The sequence below is a fragment of the Eutrigla gurnardus genome, assembly GCF_963514095.1.
Source record: "Eutrigla gurnardus genome assembly, chromosome: 17".
NCBI classification, from domain to species: domain Eukaryota; kingdom Metazoa; phylum Chordata; class Actinopteri; order Perciformes; family Triglidae; genus Eutrigla; species Eutrigla gurnardus.
This window is the reverse complement of record NC_139928.1, coordinates 17,131,490-17,147,555: the sequence shown is the minus strand read 5'-3', so window position 1 is coordinate 17,147,555 and position 16,066 is coordinate 17,131,490. Positions and strand designations below refer to the sequence as shown.

General features: G+C 45.7%; 1 protein-coding gene across 1 annotated transcript in view; it reads left to right on the top strand.

Annotated features, from left to right (window-relative positions):
* Positions 1-1,159: 1,159 nt before the first annotated feature.
* sdc2 (syndecan 2) overlaps positions 1,160-16,066 on the top strand; it is a 40,816-nt gene continuing 25,909 nt past the window's right edge. Inside the window, exon 1 of the mRNA XM_084032762.1 lies at positions 1,160-1,537. Within this exon, the coding sequence (XP_083888888.1) occupies positions 1,478-1,537 (60 nt within the window). The 5' untranslated portion in view covers positions 1,160-1,477. The remainder of the gene's footprint in view (positions 1,538-16,066) is intronic.

The window sequence follows — 16,066 nt, the reverse complement described above, 5'->3', positions numbered from 1 at the left end:
GAGTAACTGAGTATGCAGATGCAATAGACCTGCTAGATAAGGTGGTGCCAGTCCATTTAAAACCTTAAAAACAAGCAAAAAAATCAATCCTGAAAGTGCAGGGAGGCCAAAACTGGTGATATGTGATCCCGTCTTCTTTTCCCAGTAAGAAGACAGACAGCTGCATTTGGTACCAAGAGGACCTTTAACTTCTGACTAACTGGTTTGTTTGATGCTGCCACACCTAGTAACAGTGAGGCAGCTTGCTGTGGAGTAGGTATGATGTTGTTATGTTACTTGAAAACACTCCAACATCCAGAAGCCCCTGGAACTGAGCTTAATTAAAGATAGAAATCAGGTTAAAATTAATCCGGCAGCTATAGCAGATACAAATTTAATTTTTACACTTACAAAAAAACTAAGATTGCAGGTTTGGATGATGGGATGTTCTGATATTAGAGGGGGGTTATTCAGGTACACCAGCAGGGGGAGACTTTGCCCATAAATAGCTGAACTCTGGGACTTGTGGGGGGGCTTCCCAGTCATAAAACTGATGTAACTCTTCTTAAGTCCATCTCTATTGTGTGTAGCCTAGTGTGCTGCTAACAGGACGCTGCGTGCCTTTTCATCCACATCTAAAGGCTGGTGCATCGGTTTGATGACATGCCTCGACAGAACAAGATGCGTTCATGATCACCCTCAGCTGCATTAGACGACACTCCTGATTGTAATGTGTTGCAATGACTGAGTGAAACTGTGGAATCCTCATTAGGGCGCATTTAATGATCGTTATCGAGAGAGGAGATAAATGTCCCAATTAGCCTGTTATCCGATCCCCCCCTCTCAGAAGAAGAAAAAATACAATTAATAATTATTTACTGCGCGTCAATACACAGAATAATTGGTTCGTTACGATTGCCGTGTAACTATTGGCAACCTTTTTTTTTTTTAAGGTGGGGAGGGGGGGTAGTTTATCGCAAGTTCTCTCCGTGTCTCGCGGTGACACGGCCGAAAAGGGCGCACGCACGCGCGCACTCAGCAGCGCGTCAGTCGTGCGCGCGCGTTTCACTTTGTCCTCGTTACTTCAAGTGAGCGCTGAGGGAGAGAGAGAGAGAGAGAGAGAGAGAGAGGAGAGCGAGCTAGGTGTCTCGTGCGGATTTCACCGACACAAGGCGCGCGGAGGACTAACCCGTGCACATTTGCCTGTGTTTGCATTTATATATATATATAAATACAATATTTTTGTCAGATTTACACAGAAAAAAAAAAAAGAAGTCGGCGAGAGAGAGAGAGAGCGAGAGAGAGGGAGAGAGAGAGAGGGGGAGGAATAAGCAGAACGCAACACGTATCCGGTGGGATCCCACTCCTGAGAGAGACGAGCGGCAGGAGTTGGAGCGACGGGCGCAAGGAAAGCGAGAACGAAGAAGAAGAAGAAGAAGAAGAAGAGGGGAAAGAGCTGACATTTCGCTCGTAACGACGCGTTTTGAATTCAGGAATAATGAGGAACGTTTGGATAATTTTGACCCTCGGGCTGACCGTCTTCCTCTCCGGGGAAAGGGTAAGTTTTCAGAAACTCAAAAGAAAGAATCTGTGTGAGGAAGAAAAGCAACTTGGGTTCACTCGCTGCTTTATTTTTTTCTGTTTGCAGTTTGTTTCGGAGCGTTTGCCGTGGCTGTTTTTCTTTTTTTTGGTTACCTCCATGCAATGCGAAACACTGCCATGACACGATGGCACAAGCGAGAAGTCGAGCTGTTTGTTCATTGAATCTCTGCGTCAGATAAAAACTAAGCACAAATGCTGCCAATGTACACACGACTCAAGCCTGTAAACACTTTGATTTAATCACATTAGATGCTGAAATAGTCCGTAGAGGTCAACGCGCTTCTCCCACTGCTCGTGTCCAGTGTTTCTTTCATTCCTCTAACATGGAGCTGCACTTTAAAGGGACCTGTGCTGATAAAGTTTATCCAGAAAACTTACATTTCAAAGCTATAAATTAACCAGCAAACACACATTTTTAGAAATGTGGACGTTAAAGGCTCTATGGCATCTGACGGGAGGGATCTGGAAAGCACAGTGCGCCTCTATAGGAGCATTACAGCTGTATTACAGGGATTTGTTGTCATGCTGTTGATTCCTGTGTGCAGGTGAAATAGATGTCATTATTGGAGTCTTCCTATATGGATATTTCTCTTCTCCATCCCCTTTGTTGGCACTGAATGTAACATTTTTGATTCACAGGGCAAATATCTCCAACTTTTATTCTGGCAGCCTCGTTCTACACCCACGTACCACTGTTGTCTCCATGATTTCAGGTCCAAGTCAGTGTTGCGTGCCCCCACCACCTCCCTCAGCCCGAGTGCATCACCCCTGCAAATTGCCCCGAGGGCTGTTGGAATGACACATTTTGGCACTTTGGTGCGCGGGCCCCTGTCATCATTGTCCCCTCCTGTTGTTTCTCTGTGGGTTGCGACTTGTCACTTGGCGCAGTGCCTCCCTCCTCTGTTACAGCCGCTGATTAGCTGACTCAGATTCTGTTCTTTTTTTTAATGACTCATTGTGTTTGCACTACAACTCGGAGTGCTTTTATTTTGACATGTTTTCTATGGTCTTTTTTTGTTGTGTGTGTGTCTCGACACGACAATTAAGTTCTATACTGAGCTGTAATATGATGGTGTGTATGCAATGGATGCAACAGTCTGCACAGGGCCACCATAAAACTGGAAATATAAGAGTACAGTACTTTTTAACGACACAGAGGCAGCCGTTATTGCAATACATTGGTCTCCAGTAGAGCGTATAGGGGGACGTTTTCCTGCAAGGTCCCAGCAAAATATGAGGTAATCCTCTTCAGGAATATGGAAGAATTGGCACGCTTGTCCATGGTCTCCTAGATGATTTACACAGGCCGATCATTCACGCACATACTCGCAGTTTAACCTGATCGATATCTGCGTCCCCTGAAGGCCTCGCTGGGACGTGACACGTGCTATCGATTCTCAATATTGGAGCTGGTGTCGACAAGTGGTTGATAACCTGCTTTCGGCACACCTGTCTGTGTTTTAATTAGAGGACTACAGTAGTGCACTCGGCTGCTTAAACAGTCGGATAAAAACTCCTGCCTTGGAGAAACATCATTATTTCATGTTTTTCAGAACCGTTTATGGTCCTTACTTGTGCGTTGTGTGTTGTTGTTGGCGTGCCTGCTCACCAGCGTACTGAGCCTGTGATGCTTTTTGACAGTAACACAACATGTGAGGTCCCGGCACATGTTGGAGCCTCTGGGTGAATGAAAAGCCCGCCGTGCAGGATGCAAGGAGAAGCACAGCGGAGCCATGCTGGTGCTGTTGTTGTCACATCCCTCATTAGATGAGGTCAACATAGCGACTGTGGAACTGCTGTCTTCTGCAACACACTGTTCTTTTGGGGGGGGGGTGCCAGACTGTACGTGCTCAGCCCACCCCCATCGGTGCACGCCACTCAGCAGATGTTGCGGTCTGTAATTTGTGTCATGTTTTGGTGGGAAGCGTGGGTGCTGCTCACCTCCCTTTTTACATCCATGATTTACAAGAGGGGGGTGGGGGGGGGGGGGTGCTGTCTCGCTCGCTCTGATGCTGGACTCAAAAGGATCACTTGAGAGGAGGATCTGGTTTTGTTGTGGCGGAGGAGAGAGGGAGATGGGAGGATGGAGAGGAAACAGACTCAAAGGAGACGTGAAATGTTTATGTTCAAGTTCAAGGGATTCTGGAGGAAATAACAGACGGCACACATCTAAATATTATTATCATTGTCGAGTAATCTGTCGATTACATCCTCGACTCATCCATTTAGGTGTCTAGTGGTGAAAAAGGTCCCAAAATGATGCCCTCGGATGTCTTTTTTTCTGTCCACAACTAAAGATATTCAGTTCACTGTCAAAGAGGCGTAAAGAAGTCCGAAAAATATTCACATTCATGACGTAATCAGAGAATTTTGACCTAAAACATTACTCTAACTGATTAATCTGTTATCAAAATAGTTGCCAATTCATTTAACAGTCAACATCTAGCTCTACACACGTGTTTATTTTTGCTGTTATGGACTGACCCCATTCCTGAAGACGAAGCAGGGCGAAAGCTGTCGTAGCCTTTTTCTCCAAAAGGGCAAGTGAGGTCGGATCGCTCTGATAAACTACCCTGAAATGGTCAAAAAGAACAAACATGCCAAGCCTGAGAGAGAGAGAAAATCCCTTATTCAAGGGTGAAAAGGCCGTGGCAGCAGATACAAGACTTCAACTTCAAGCCTTTGATGGCTTTTTGCAGAGGGAGGTGGAGGCGAGGAGGGGAGGAGGGGGGAGGTGCAGGCTGTGTGTTGTGAGGGAGGTATTATCTCACTCCCACAGCAGTATTCCAGTTTCATTTTCTGGTAGTTTTCTGCTGATTTGGTGGTAATGAAATGAACAGCTCAGAGACCCACGCTGACCTTCGCCTCAACTTAAGGGCCGTCCCCAGACAAACACACACAAACACACGTCTGCACACATCATCCACTCCCAGCACAAGTAACCCACGCTGCCGTTTAATTTTGCGTGGCTTCCTGCTGAAGGCTATATGAATGAATGCACGTAAATACTTGTTTAATCCTTCTGAACCTCTCCAAGGCCACTGAAATGAATGCAGCTCTTACAGCCCGACTGAGGTGTGTACATTGGAGATTTCCTGCTCATTCTCCAGTTAATAAAAGATAGGTGCTCCGTCTGAAGCACCTCATTTCCGACGTGCTTAATGATGAATAAGTAAAGCCGCCCGTCTGCAGCGAAGTGAACAATGTATTTGCTCTCTTCGCCCGCCGTTCTGTATTTAAAGAGGAGGAAAATCTAGAAGGAGAAGAGTAATATGCGAGGATACAAATGAGCAAATAAAGAAGGTAATACAAGTTGAGGTGTGAGTGGGTAATGGCGGAGCGGGAGAGGAATGAAAAGGGGTCGTGGTGCCACAGAGAAGCCGAGGCCAGATGCCGTGCTGCAGCTTCCTCCTGCTGTATATTTAATGATGCTCTTTTATTTTTGCATTAACCTAGAATTCCTCAAACCGGAGACACAACCGGCTCCCCTGTGTGCCGCTGCTGCTTGTGTTTTGTCTGACTGTGAAGAAGCCTCCCCTTTATTTTTTTGTAATAAATCCACCGCTGACACACATGGGAACACCAAGGGTTTTTTAAAACTACCTCCTTCGCTGGTGTCCGACCCTTAAGGGGGGGGGGGGGTTGCATTCACCCGGTCCCTGTCTGCCAAAGCATTATGCAATCGGCTAATGGACTCTACAGAAGGCAGGAGGCAGGGGCCGCTGGACCACTGAGAGCACAACAGCAACCACCACCACCTCCCCCTGAATCCATCTGTGTCCACGCATGAACTCCACACACACACACACACACACACACACACACACACACACACACACACAAGTAGATAAACACACGTTGGCACACATGGACTCTTGCCTCCCCCGTGTTGTTTTTGTCCCTCCGTCCCCTCTCCACATTGCTCTCCGCCAGCATGGTCAGGACGCCTGCCTGTCATTACCACACTGTCTTGGATTAGGCTTGAGAACAGTGGCGTTATATTTCCCCTTCAGGCATCTGGAAGGAATGAAGGGAAAGAGTATATTTCTCTTTCTTTTTTCGTCCACACAAGATACCCCCCCCTTCCCCTTTTTTTTTTCTTCTTTCCTTCCCTTTAAGATGTGAGTTCTTGCATTGGATTTGCCGACATCTGCGTGTCGTATGCGTGTTGAAAGGAGCTGCTTTCCTCTCTCTCCCCCCCTCTCTCGAGTTGGAAGAAGCTCATACTTTGGCAGGGACTTGTGCTACACTAGTAAAGACTCACAAATACTCCGTCGACTGTACATGTGTTGGATGTTTTTGTGCATCCGTGCCTCTCTTGGTCCATCTGTGAGTTTATAGCCGCCCGTTTTAAAACACGCTGTCATCCCAGCCACCAAGGCAGAGGGAAAACACATTAGGGAGATGTGGCTGCAGCAGAAAACCGGGCGACAGCAGCGCTGGTTTGTGTTGGGCCACCGCCACCGTAGCCAGAGCAGCCTATCACAGGCCTGCAATAAAAAAGCCCTCTGCATGTGCTTGTGGCGATGTGGATGAAAATATTTAGACACAGTGGACCTGGAACATTACTCTTTTCTCTGTTCCCACCCTCTTTCTTCCCCCCTTTTCTTCTATTTAATTAGCTTAGCAAATGGAAACTTCCCTTGGCAGGGCTGTAGTTGAGGGGTTTGTGGTTGTGACAAAGAGAAATGGGGAAAACCCCTGTGTCAGGAGGTCTGCTTTCTTTCTTTCTTTCTTTCTTTCTTTTTTTTTTCTTCTTCCAGTTTTAGTCAGAGAGGAGGAAAAGAAGAGAGAGATGAAGGCAAGGGAGTGGAGGGGGGGGGGGGGGGTGTGAAGCCTGCCTCCCTTTTGGTGTTTTCCCAAAAGTCAGGCAGGACCTGTCTGGAGGTTTGCTGTGCGAGGTGTGAAAAGTATCTAACTTGGCAGGGGGTGAAATGAAAGAGACGGACCCATGTGCTCCACTTGTGGTATTTGGTATGTGACTACTAGTCTGCTTTGGTAACAGGTTTCTGTCTTGTTTTCTTATGTGACTCAAAAAGCTGTGATTCCCTTGTTTAACCAATATTTAGTTTCCTATCATACATGACAGAGGCAAATGTTTGTTTTCAAGCGATGCCTTCGATATCTGTTTCAGCTCTACTTTATTGAATCTCACACTTTATTGCAACGTCCCTTTAAATAATCCCTCTTATTTTACTGCGCCAGGGTCTGACAGTCTGGCCTGCACAGTCCTGGTTCTTCCACGCCTCCCTCCCCTCCTGTGAACCCGGCGATCCAGCCTGGGCTCCCCAGTCACGGAGGGTCTCTACCTCCCGCCGGCACAGCGAAGCCGGATCTGCCCCCGTGGGCGGTCAAAACCTGTTAAAACTTTCTCAGGGTAACTTTAAGTGTATAGCTGAAGTCCTGACATTACACAGCTTAGCCAATTGCTCCAACTAAGAAGAAAAAGAATCCCTTTTGAAGCTGTCGTTTGCGTGGATTGTGGCCAGTTCAGGTTTTGTTGGTGAGCCCATTAAAAGGCGAAGTGAAATCAAATGCTGCTTGTGAAACCTTTGTTCTGCTGAATAGACAATGATCTTAGGGCCAAATGTGTTCCATCTGTATACCACCACCACCACCACCCCCACCCTAAAAAAAAATGGCAGACATTTGAAGCCACGACGTCAGCTACGTTTCTTTTCTTTTTTTTTCCAGCCAGCTCCTAAGATTGCTGTGGAAAACGGCACGGCACATTTAACACATCTGCGCTCTCACCCGTATTTACGAGCACACTTTATCGCCTCTAAAAGGCGCCCAAATTGATATCTGCGCTGGCGTTCCTCCAAGCAGAAAAAAAAATGTACTTCTAATGTCTGGTGTTTCCATTATTTCACCCCCATCTCGAATCAAAACAGGCACCAAATGAGCTAAAGCGTGTAAATCATTGCTCTCCGTGCGAGGGTGTATCGCCGACCGCAAATTATACTCTGTGCAGTCTCCTAATTTAGAGCTGTTTTCATGAGAAAAGTCTCAGGCTCCAGAGGGTATTTTGGGAAGGTGATGAGCTAGAAAGGGGAATTCATTAGCGGAGCACACAGCACTTCATCCACCAAACACATGCTAGTGTGTAAACTCGTCTCGTTTTTAGGGAGAAACAGCGACTTTCTATCGAGCACTCCGACATATTCACATGTTTGGAAACAAAAAGAGGATGTAGACGTGTTTGTGTCTCCGTCTCCACGTGGGTAGTCTCTGGAGAGTCCCGAACGCCCCCAGCTTTCAATAATGTCCTAATGAGCTGCATAACCTGTAATTTAATAACAAGCCAGTTAATGTGCACCCGTCTCCGTCACTCCACATTCTTGGCAAAAACAATCATTTGAGGCTTCAGCAGTCGTTCCACACTGCTGCTTTTCGATTCCTAGTTTAAAAAACAATGCCGAGGTTTCGCTTCATTTCCTTGTTTTGATTTTTGGAGGAACCGTGATGTCAAGAACCCGAGATCTGTATCATCTGTATCCAGATGTTCCTGTGTACTGTTATGGCAGACATCCGATGTTTGAAAGTCTGAACTGTGACCACATCTGCAGCCGGGGTCCAGACAGTGACTCACACTGGAAGGATGAATGAGCTAACAGTGGTTTAAAAAAAAAAAAAAAAAAAAGGGAGCAAATACATAAAGGGACATTGCTTGGCTCCAAATTAAAGAAAATACCTGGAGTTTGATTTGCTTTAGAGGATCAAACTGAGAGCCTTTTCACATCGAGGTGGAAACTAAAAACATGAGATTTTTCACATGATCGTGGTGGAAAAAAAGTCAAACTTGTGAACATAGCTCCGCCTGTGTTCTGTGAACGGAGCCAGACACCCTATAGTCTTAATGTTTCTATTTTATGTTGTTTTTCATGGTCGCTCAACAGTTTTGAATACACAATTAGGATAAAAACACCACGTGCAACATTAATGGATGTTTTCGCGTGAACACATTTAGCATTTACTATCATATAAGATGACAAAACAAGCACATTGCAGATGTTGAAACCATCAAATGTAATGTCCTACATGTGTGGATTTATGGTCTGAAACGTGGTCAAACCTTATTATACTCCCTTAAAGGGACAGTGTGAAGGATTTTAACACCCCTCCGCTCACTTGCTCCTTTTCCAAAAACCGTGGTTACGCCATTCGTCCATCTTTACTAAAAACAAACACTGCTTTAGGAGTACATTCACTTCCTCTCACAACCTCACTGGAGAATGTTTGTGTCCTTCGAGTAACAAAAAGGCCCTCTGGAGCCTGTGTTTGGTTTGTCTGTTCTGGGCTACCATAGAAGCATGGCAGTACTACCTATGAAGGACTCATACACAAATGAAAATATATTCCATTTCTGACAATAGACCCATTGAAATGCTACCCGTTGGGCCTTTTAAGAGTAAAATCAGTTGGCATCTCCTCAACATCTGGACTGCTGTTCAACTCTGTTTGATATTCCTATATGATATGAGATTTTCAGATTGCCAACATTCTAAAAAGTCATTTTCTGGCTGTAAATGCGATACACGCTATTAAACTGCGCCGCCCAGGGTCAGATTGCGTGGCTTATCGTACCGCACAGTGTCCCTCGCCGTGGTTGTTAACATGATCAGAGGCACTAATGTGGTTGATTCTACCAGGCGAAGTTAATCTTTACTAATGCACTCTGTTAACAGCCATCTGTGATCTCCGCTGCGACTGTAAACCCCTCTCAGCAGAGCGTCCGACGCTGCGTTCGGGCGCCCCCCGGCCAAGCCAGCGCTCCATTAACGCCGAGGGGATTGGGTTTATTATTCGGTCCCCCCGAGAGGCTTTAGACCTAGAGAAACCGTGTCAGATGGATTCCATTTTGATTTTAAAATGCAAATAGCGCTGACACGCTCATCGCCCGGCGTGGGCGAGACCACGCAGCTCTCAAATGATGGCTGGGTAATTACAGGACGAGGTCTCTAAACAAGAGTCCACTGTCAGGTGCATGGACGACCTCGCTGCTGCAAATCCATTCTTGCGGGCTCAATTGTGTTCCGGGGTTTTGGACAATTGAAATAGAATATTCACCCAAATCTGAATCCGCATTATATTCAAATAATAATGTCCTCATGGGCATTTGGATTTCTCTGTCTCGGCCCTGCTTTCACCCTTCCTCTCCACCTATCTCCGTCTTACCCCCCCTCCTTAAAAAAAAAAAGAAATATAAGCCCCTCATCCAAGGTCATTGCTTCACTTCTAATCCGTATCGTCTCCATGCTATGCTTAAACTGGTTTTCATGGTGTAATGGAAGCGGGCAGGCAGGGTGCAAAGCTTGATTACTTTGATGATGATAATTTGTTTAATCTAGTGATTGGCTGGGTGAGTGGAATGGCTGCATGACCGCTGTCCTCCAGACTCAGCAGGATCTCCCTTTTTTTTCTCTCCGACGGGCTTTTCATGTTCATCGCAAAGAATTAAATAGTGGATATAAAGAGAGTGAGGGATCTTTTAGAAGCTTTAAGCAGCTTTCAGCCTCAGATTGACTTCAATGATCCTCTCCTTATGTACAGTAGTGCTGCTCAGTTAACCCCTTTGAACGCGTTATAATGCAAACACAGGAGCAGCGTTCTTCATTCTCTCAATGTCATGGTTGAACTCCGCTAATCTTGACGTTTTCGACAACTCTTATGATGATTTCTATTGGCACTTGGAGTCAAACCATGCCGAGCTGATTTACGCTTCCATTACCAGTTTTAGCAAGTTCGTGCAGACTGGGTGTAGCGTACCTGACCCAGAACCGAGCGGGTTGCCATGACATCTCTCCCATCGCCATGACAACCGCCTTATTCCGTCTCAAACAAGCGTATGTTGCGAAAGTCACCTCATGTCTGAGTGAAAGTTCCCCTTTTCTGTACTTTTAGATCTTTACTTTCCTGATAGCTGTTTAAAACCCAACATTTCCTAACAAGCTTTTTAGTTTTAAAACATTTGAGGGGAATGATCAATTATTCATGTTATTATTATCAATAATATGATGCAAAATTCAGTTAGCCTTGCAAAAAACAGCCAGTAGAAATCTCCTACATAGATATACTTCTTACATTATACTTTGAGCACATTTTTGTCCTTCAAAGTGATGCTATATAAATGTCAAATTCTGTACTTTTAAATTTACTTGAGTAAAGAAGAACTATGACAACTAAGAATATCTATATTATAGTTATATGTCTGCTGTGACTCTAGAGGAGAAAATATGTCGGCGATGCCTAGAAAGGCCTGTGTTACGAACTGGCAGAAAACAGGAAAATGCTATTGAGTTGCATTATGGGAAGAAACCCCAAAATATGTCAAATCTGTCTTATCTGTCCTCCCAACATTTTGGTAGTAGAGTAATAAATTGCTGAATCCTCCTAATGTTGTCTTACTCAGCCCGCCACAAAAGCTACTTTTGCCACATGATCTAAGCAATATTCGTAAAAAAAATATTCTCGTCGCTGTAACCGTGGTTACGTCAGCTGCATCCCGCTTTAGCTGCTCTCCTTTTTATAGCGACGTTGTGGCATCCCGCTTTCACAGCGTGCATCTACTGAACCCCGCCGACCTCGCCACATCTGCGTGTGGCAGACGGAGCTGCCTCCGCATTCCCAGCATCGACGATATGAAGATGCCTTTTTCTTTTTTTACTTACTGTTGCATTCTCGGCAGCGGTCGCGCTTCGCTGTGTGTGACTCGGTGACCACAAGCGACACGTTTTGTTAGACCTGCAGTAGAACGAAAAGGCGTCTGCAAACATCTGTTGCCTGGTGGGTTTTTGATAGAGGCTCCTCTTTGGTGTGGGGATGTACCACCGCAACCTCTTTCACAGCGTATCTCTGCTTTTACTTATCAGTCTTCAAAGTTTTAGAGCTCAGTCTTCATCCCTTTTATTATTTTTCAGAAAAAAATCTCTCGTAACATATCAGTTTTCTTCTTTTTCTTCCTACAACCACTCGGGATTGCTCTCTGGAGACCCCGGCGTGCTCAGCCCAGCAGTTAGGAGGTGGTAAAGTAAAACTCGGAGCGCAGGGTGGAGCACCAGGCGGCCAGCATCATGTGTTGTTTCAGGACCTTTTCAGCAAAAAGCCAGACTACAGTCTTCAGAAACCGCACATTCTTGTGGAATTACAGCACGGGGAAAGAATCGGCTGTGTAGTTGAGCAAGGGAGCAGAGGTTTGGCAGGCGCGTTAAAAAGCCACTTTTAGCTGCAGGAGTTTTGGTTGGTGATATCTGTCCTGCATCGAAAGGAATGAGGCGCCAAAAAAAAAAAAAAAAAAAAAAGAAGAAATCTCTCCCGTGAAAGATTGGGCTCTTGCTAATTACGTGCGCTCCCAATTGAAAGTGTTTTTTTTCTGTCTTGATAAATTGGCACTCTTTCAGAGTCCCGGCTTATTCTTCCACAAAGTCATTAAAGATTGAAAACGCAGCCGAGCTGCGGTTGGAGCTCTGGGCCTATTTTGGTTGCCAGAACTCAATTATTTACGTTGGATGGAACATAAATAAGAATTTCGCCCCATCATTTCTAAGTATGAGCTAGAGGCTAGATTGCACGTATAAAAAAAAAAACACAAAATATCCCCAAGAAACCAAAGACAAATATGGTTTTGGGGACGCGCACCTCATCGTTGAAAAATGTGAGAGTGGGAAGATGTTTTAATTTTCGAGGATATAAAAAGGACGTCGTCCAGCGTGATGCGAGCCGTTCACTCACTTCGCAGCTCTCTGTCCTTTGGTAGATAAGAGAAGAATGAGTTTAGCATCAAGCAGCTGGAGCGCATATGTAAAATATGGAAGTGTTTTGTTTCTGTTTGTTGTTGTGCGGCACAGGAACTGAGCGGACGGAGCTGTGGTGTTTCTGTCAAACATCACTCACACACGCACATGTGCTTCACGGCCGCTTCCTCTTTTGTGTGATTGCTGTTTGATCCGTAAGGCTGCATTTACACCGAACAAGGTGTTTTGCATTTAGTTTAACAATCAGTAGAGAACCTCTAAAGAACCAAACAGGAACTCAAATGGTTCCGCTGTTTAGCACCTCAATCAATGACAAAGAACCACCGTTTGACAACACAACCTGTAACATTGGAGTGGTACTATTTATGTATGTTTACTTCCTCTTTGGAAAATAGGGGGCTATTTTTACTGGTTTCTTTTCATTCCCTGGCTAATTGAGAAACTGCGATCAGAGCGACGTCTTCCAGATTGCTTGCTCATTGTCATGATTTACGTCGCAATTACTTTTTTTTCCTGCAGAGCGACCGATCGATCCGTCAGCTGATCGTCTCAGCTCGTTCTGTAACTCGCAAAGCATTAAACCAGCGGACCTCGTGCACTTGCACGGCACGTGCGATTTAAGCTTGGACGACGTGGCTAAGAGGTCTGAGGCGCTCCTCGGGAGCAGGCTAATCTGCAGCATCTGCCAGCTGAACCTCAGGTGACTTCTCAGCACTGTGCTAATCCACGCAGGTAACTGTGTCGCTGCGGGAACGGCCGTCCGTGGCTTCGGGCTTTCCACTCTGTGACTGAAATGTGAAGTTCTTAGTGCGACTCCACCGTCTACAAATGGAGTGTCGGTGACTGGATTGTTTAAGCTAATCATGGTTTTACAAGGTTCCACAGATGCCTGGGTGCACATTATTACTGCAATAATCGACTTTGGCTCGTAAGTTCTGTGTCGGTGGGCCTTACAGTACTTACAGCTCTCTGCAGGACCTAAACTCTCACTCACTGCCCAGAAAACGGCACGTTGAAGTGAATCCCCTTGTCTGCTTTTGGAGATACTTGAAAATGTTGGTATTGATGGAAAGTAGAGAACCTGTGTGGTTGTGTGGACCCGACGCTGAGTCTGGCACGCAGCTTCGCTGAAGCACCCAGAATTAGACGCCGTTAATGTGCAATTACGTGAGTCATGCCGAGCCCACGTCGTGTCTAGTTGCTGCTCACGCTGGAGAGCCTTTTTTCCCCCCGTGTCATGATTTTCAACATGCCTTATTTGAATCGACTGTAAAACTACGAGAGGAAACCATGAAGTAAATTAAACATCGCTTAAGTCTTGAGGTCTGCATGCCGGTTGCTTCAGGGTCATTGAGGATATCCAAACTGTTTTGGGGCCGCAGTACCCTTTATCACCTCTAGTATGTGTCTTATTGTACAGAAGTGATGTCACATCCTTGCTAGCATCATTAGTAATGGCGTCCTTAGCATAGGATGTCACTTTCCCTCTGTGTGTGTTGTTATACCAGCTTCTCTGTGCTTTATTGGCGTAGTCGGCCCGGCTACACGTGCGTGTTGGATTGCCATTGTTTGCACTATTAGCACCGTTAGCTGCTAGTAGCCGGCTGAGACGTCACCATGTTGAGCCATGTCAATGAGTTGTTGTTTTTTTTATCGGATTCACTTGGGCTCTCTAGGTAACAGTGTTTGTTTTGTTGCGATCGTATAACAGGAAAGATGTCGTCTAAAATGTAATTATTTAGACTGGAGTTAATACGAACAATAACAATGCAACAAGTCACAGTGGGCCGGCGTGTTTATCACTACGGTCTCGGGACATTTTGTGACACAAACACATTGTGCCCCAGACACACTGGCGAGCCGACTATTAATATACCCTGCGCATACTGTGCCGAAGGTGACGGCACTTTGGACTCGTAACGGAGGGCTGCCAACTTTCACTCTCAACTCCGCTCAGTCACACTGTACCTGCTGTTCCTCCGACTCGGAGAAGTTTCAACCCGAGGGTTCATTATTTGTGCAATGTTTCATCTGACGAGCATCGAGCCTCTCTGTGAGAGAGTGTGAGACGGAGAGCAGACAGATAGGAGAGGAAAAACCTGCAGAAAGCTTGTTAAAAGATAATAAAACAACAAAAACAACAGCCAAGCTTTTGTCAAGATTCATAGTATCGGTAAGAACTAAACCTTCTATCTCCAGACTGTTCCCCCAGAGTTTCATAATGGAACCTTGTGGGACCATTTCTTTTATGGGCAGCTCTGATGTCAAAATTGTGATTATAGATGAAAGTGTTTGCAGAGGCGAGTCACATATCTCGACATTCACTTCTCAAAAACCTTGTGACTCCACTTGAACTTTCATTCATCCATTATCTGCAACCGCTTATCCTGTTCAGGGTCGCAGGCGGGGGGGGGGGGGGGCTGGAGCTAATCCTGGCTAACATTGGGCGAAGGCATCGTACATCCTGGACAATCACACCTACGGGTACTTCAAAAAAACATTGTTCATTCCCTGAAAAGTAACTGTTTTGGACAGTTCTTCCCCCGACACTGACAATAAATGAACTCTGAACAGTTGTTACACAGATCTCACCCTCCCGTTTCTCCAGAAATCTGGCTCCAGGTCGACCGATGCGTCAGCGGCACACGCCCATATTGTACGCGACCACACATGCAAACACGCTCACTGCTGGTCGGGATTAGCTCTGGATAATGGGATCAGAGATCACCACCTGCCGCTCCTCTGCCGTCATCTCTGCCTTCCTGTGCCTCTCCAGTCCTTCTGTCGATCCACTCCTTGAATCCGATCCCGCCCCCTCTCTCTCTCTTTCACGCTCCGCTCATAATGTGTGTGACTTCCATCATTAACCTTTCTCACCGTCTCTCCCTCCTTTCCTTTTAATAGCTAACACTGTAGAAGTGATGCCTCGACGGAGGCCAGGATTGAACCTTGATCTTCGCCTCATTCTTGTCCTCCATCCCAGTTCTTTATTTATTCTTCTACCAATTGTTTTTTTTACCAAATCGTTCTCTCTTCCGGGTGCCCACGCCTCACTCCCTCCTCCATCACTCCAATCATCCCATCACAGCTCCCTCCTCCCCTCACACTGTCGTCCCGTGGCCTGCTGAGTCTGAATCAATCCTCTTAAGGAAAAGGCTTGGATGAGAATTCAATCGCCGCACCGCAAGGATTGAACCAGATCAGCCAACAAAGCGGCAAAATCGCTCTCCGCCCTCTTACCCCTCCCTCCTCCTCGCATGCCTCTGCCCCATCTGCTTCTCTCTCTCCCCCCATCTGGCTTTCATCTCAGGTGATAAAGGCCTATTTGTCAGAGCTGGCAGCAGTGAGAGATTGGCGTCCTGAATGCAGGAATGTGGCACATCATCATCTTTTTCTTTTTTTTTTCGCCCTGCACGCTGATAAGTGCATAAATAGCCACATGTATTAACAGGCATGAAAATATGGTTTGGTTATCTGGATTTTCAGTCCTCTACCTTATGTCATCTATAATGCATGAGATGAATTTAAAAGACCAGACGGAAGCCGGAAACAGGCAAACACATTCCAGTTTTTGGTCAAAGATTAACTTTGTTATTTTTTCAACCAGGAGCCTGTTTTCTCATGTTTTTGTGTCCAAGGGAAAATGTCTTGCGTTATGATTTTATCACTATCAATGTACATCCGGTTGATTTTTAATTGAAAAATAAAACCTTTCTGGTCTCTTTGTTAAT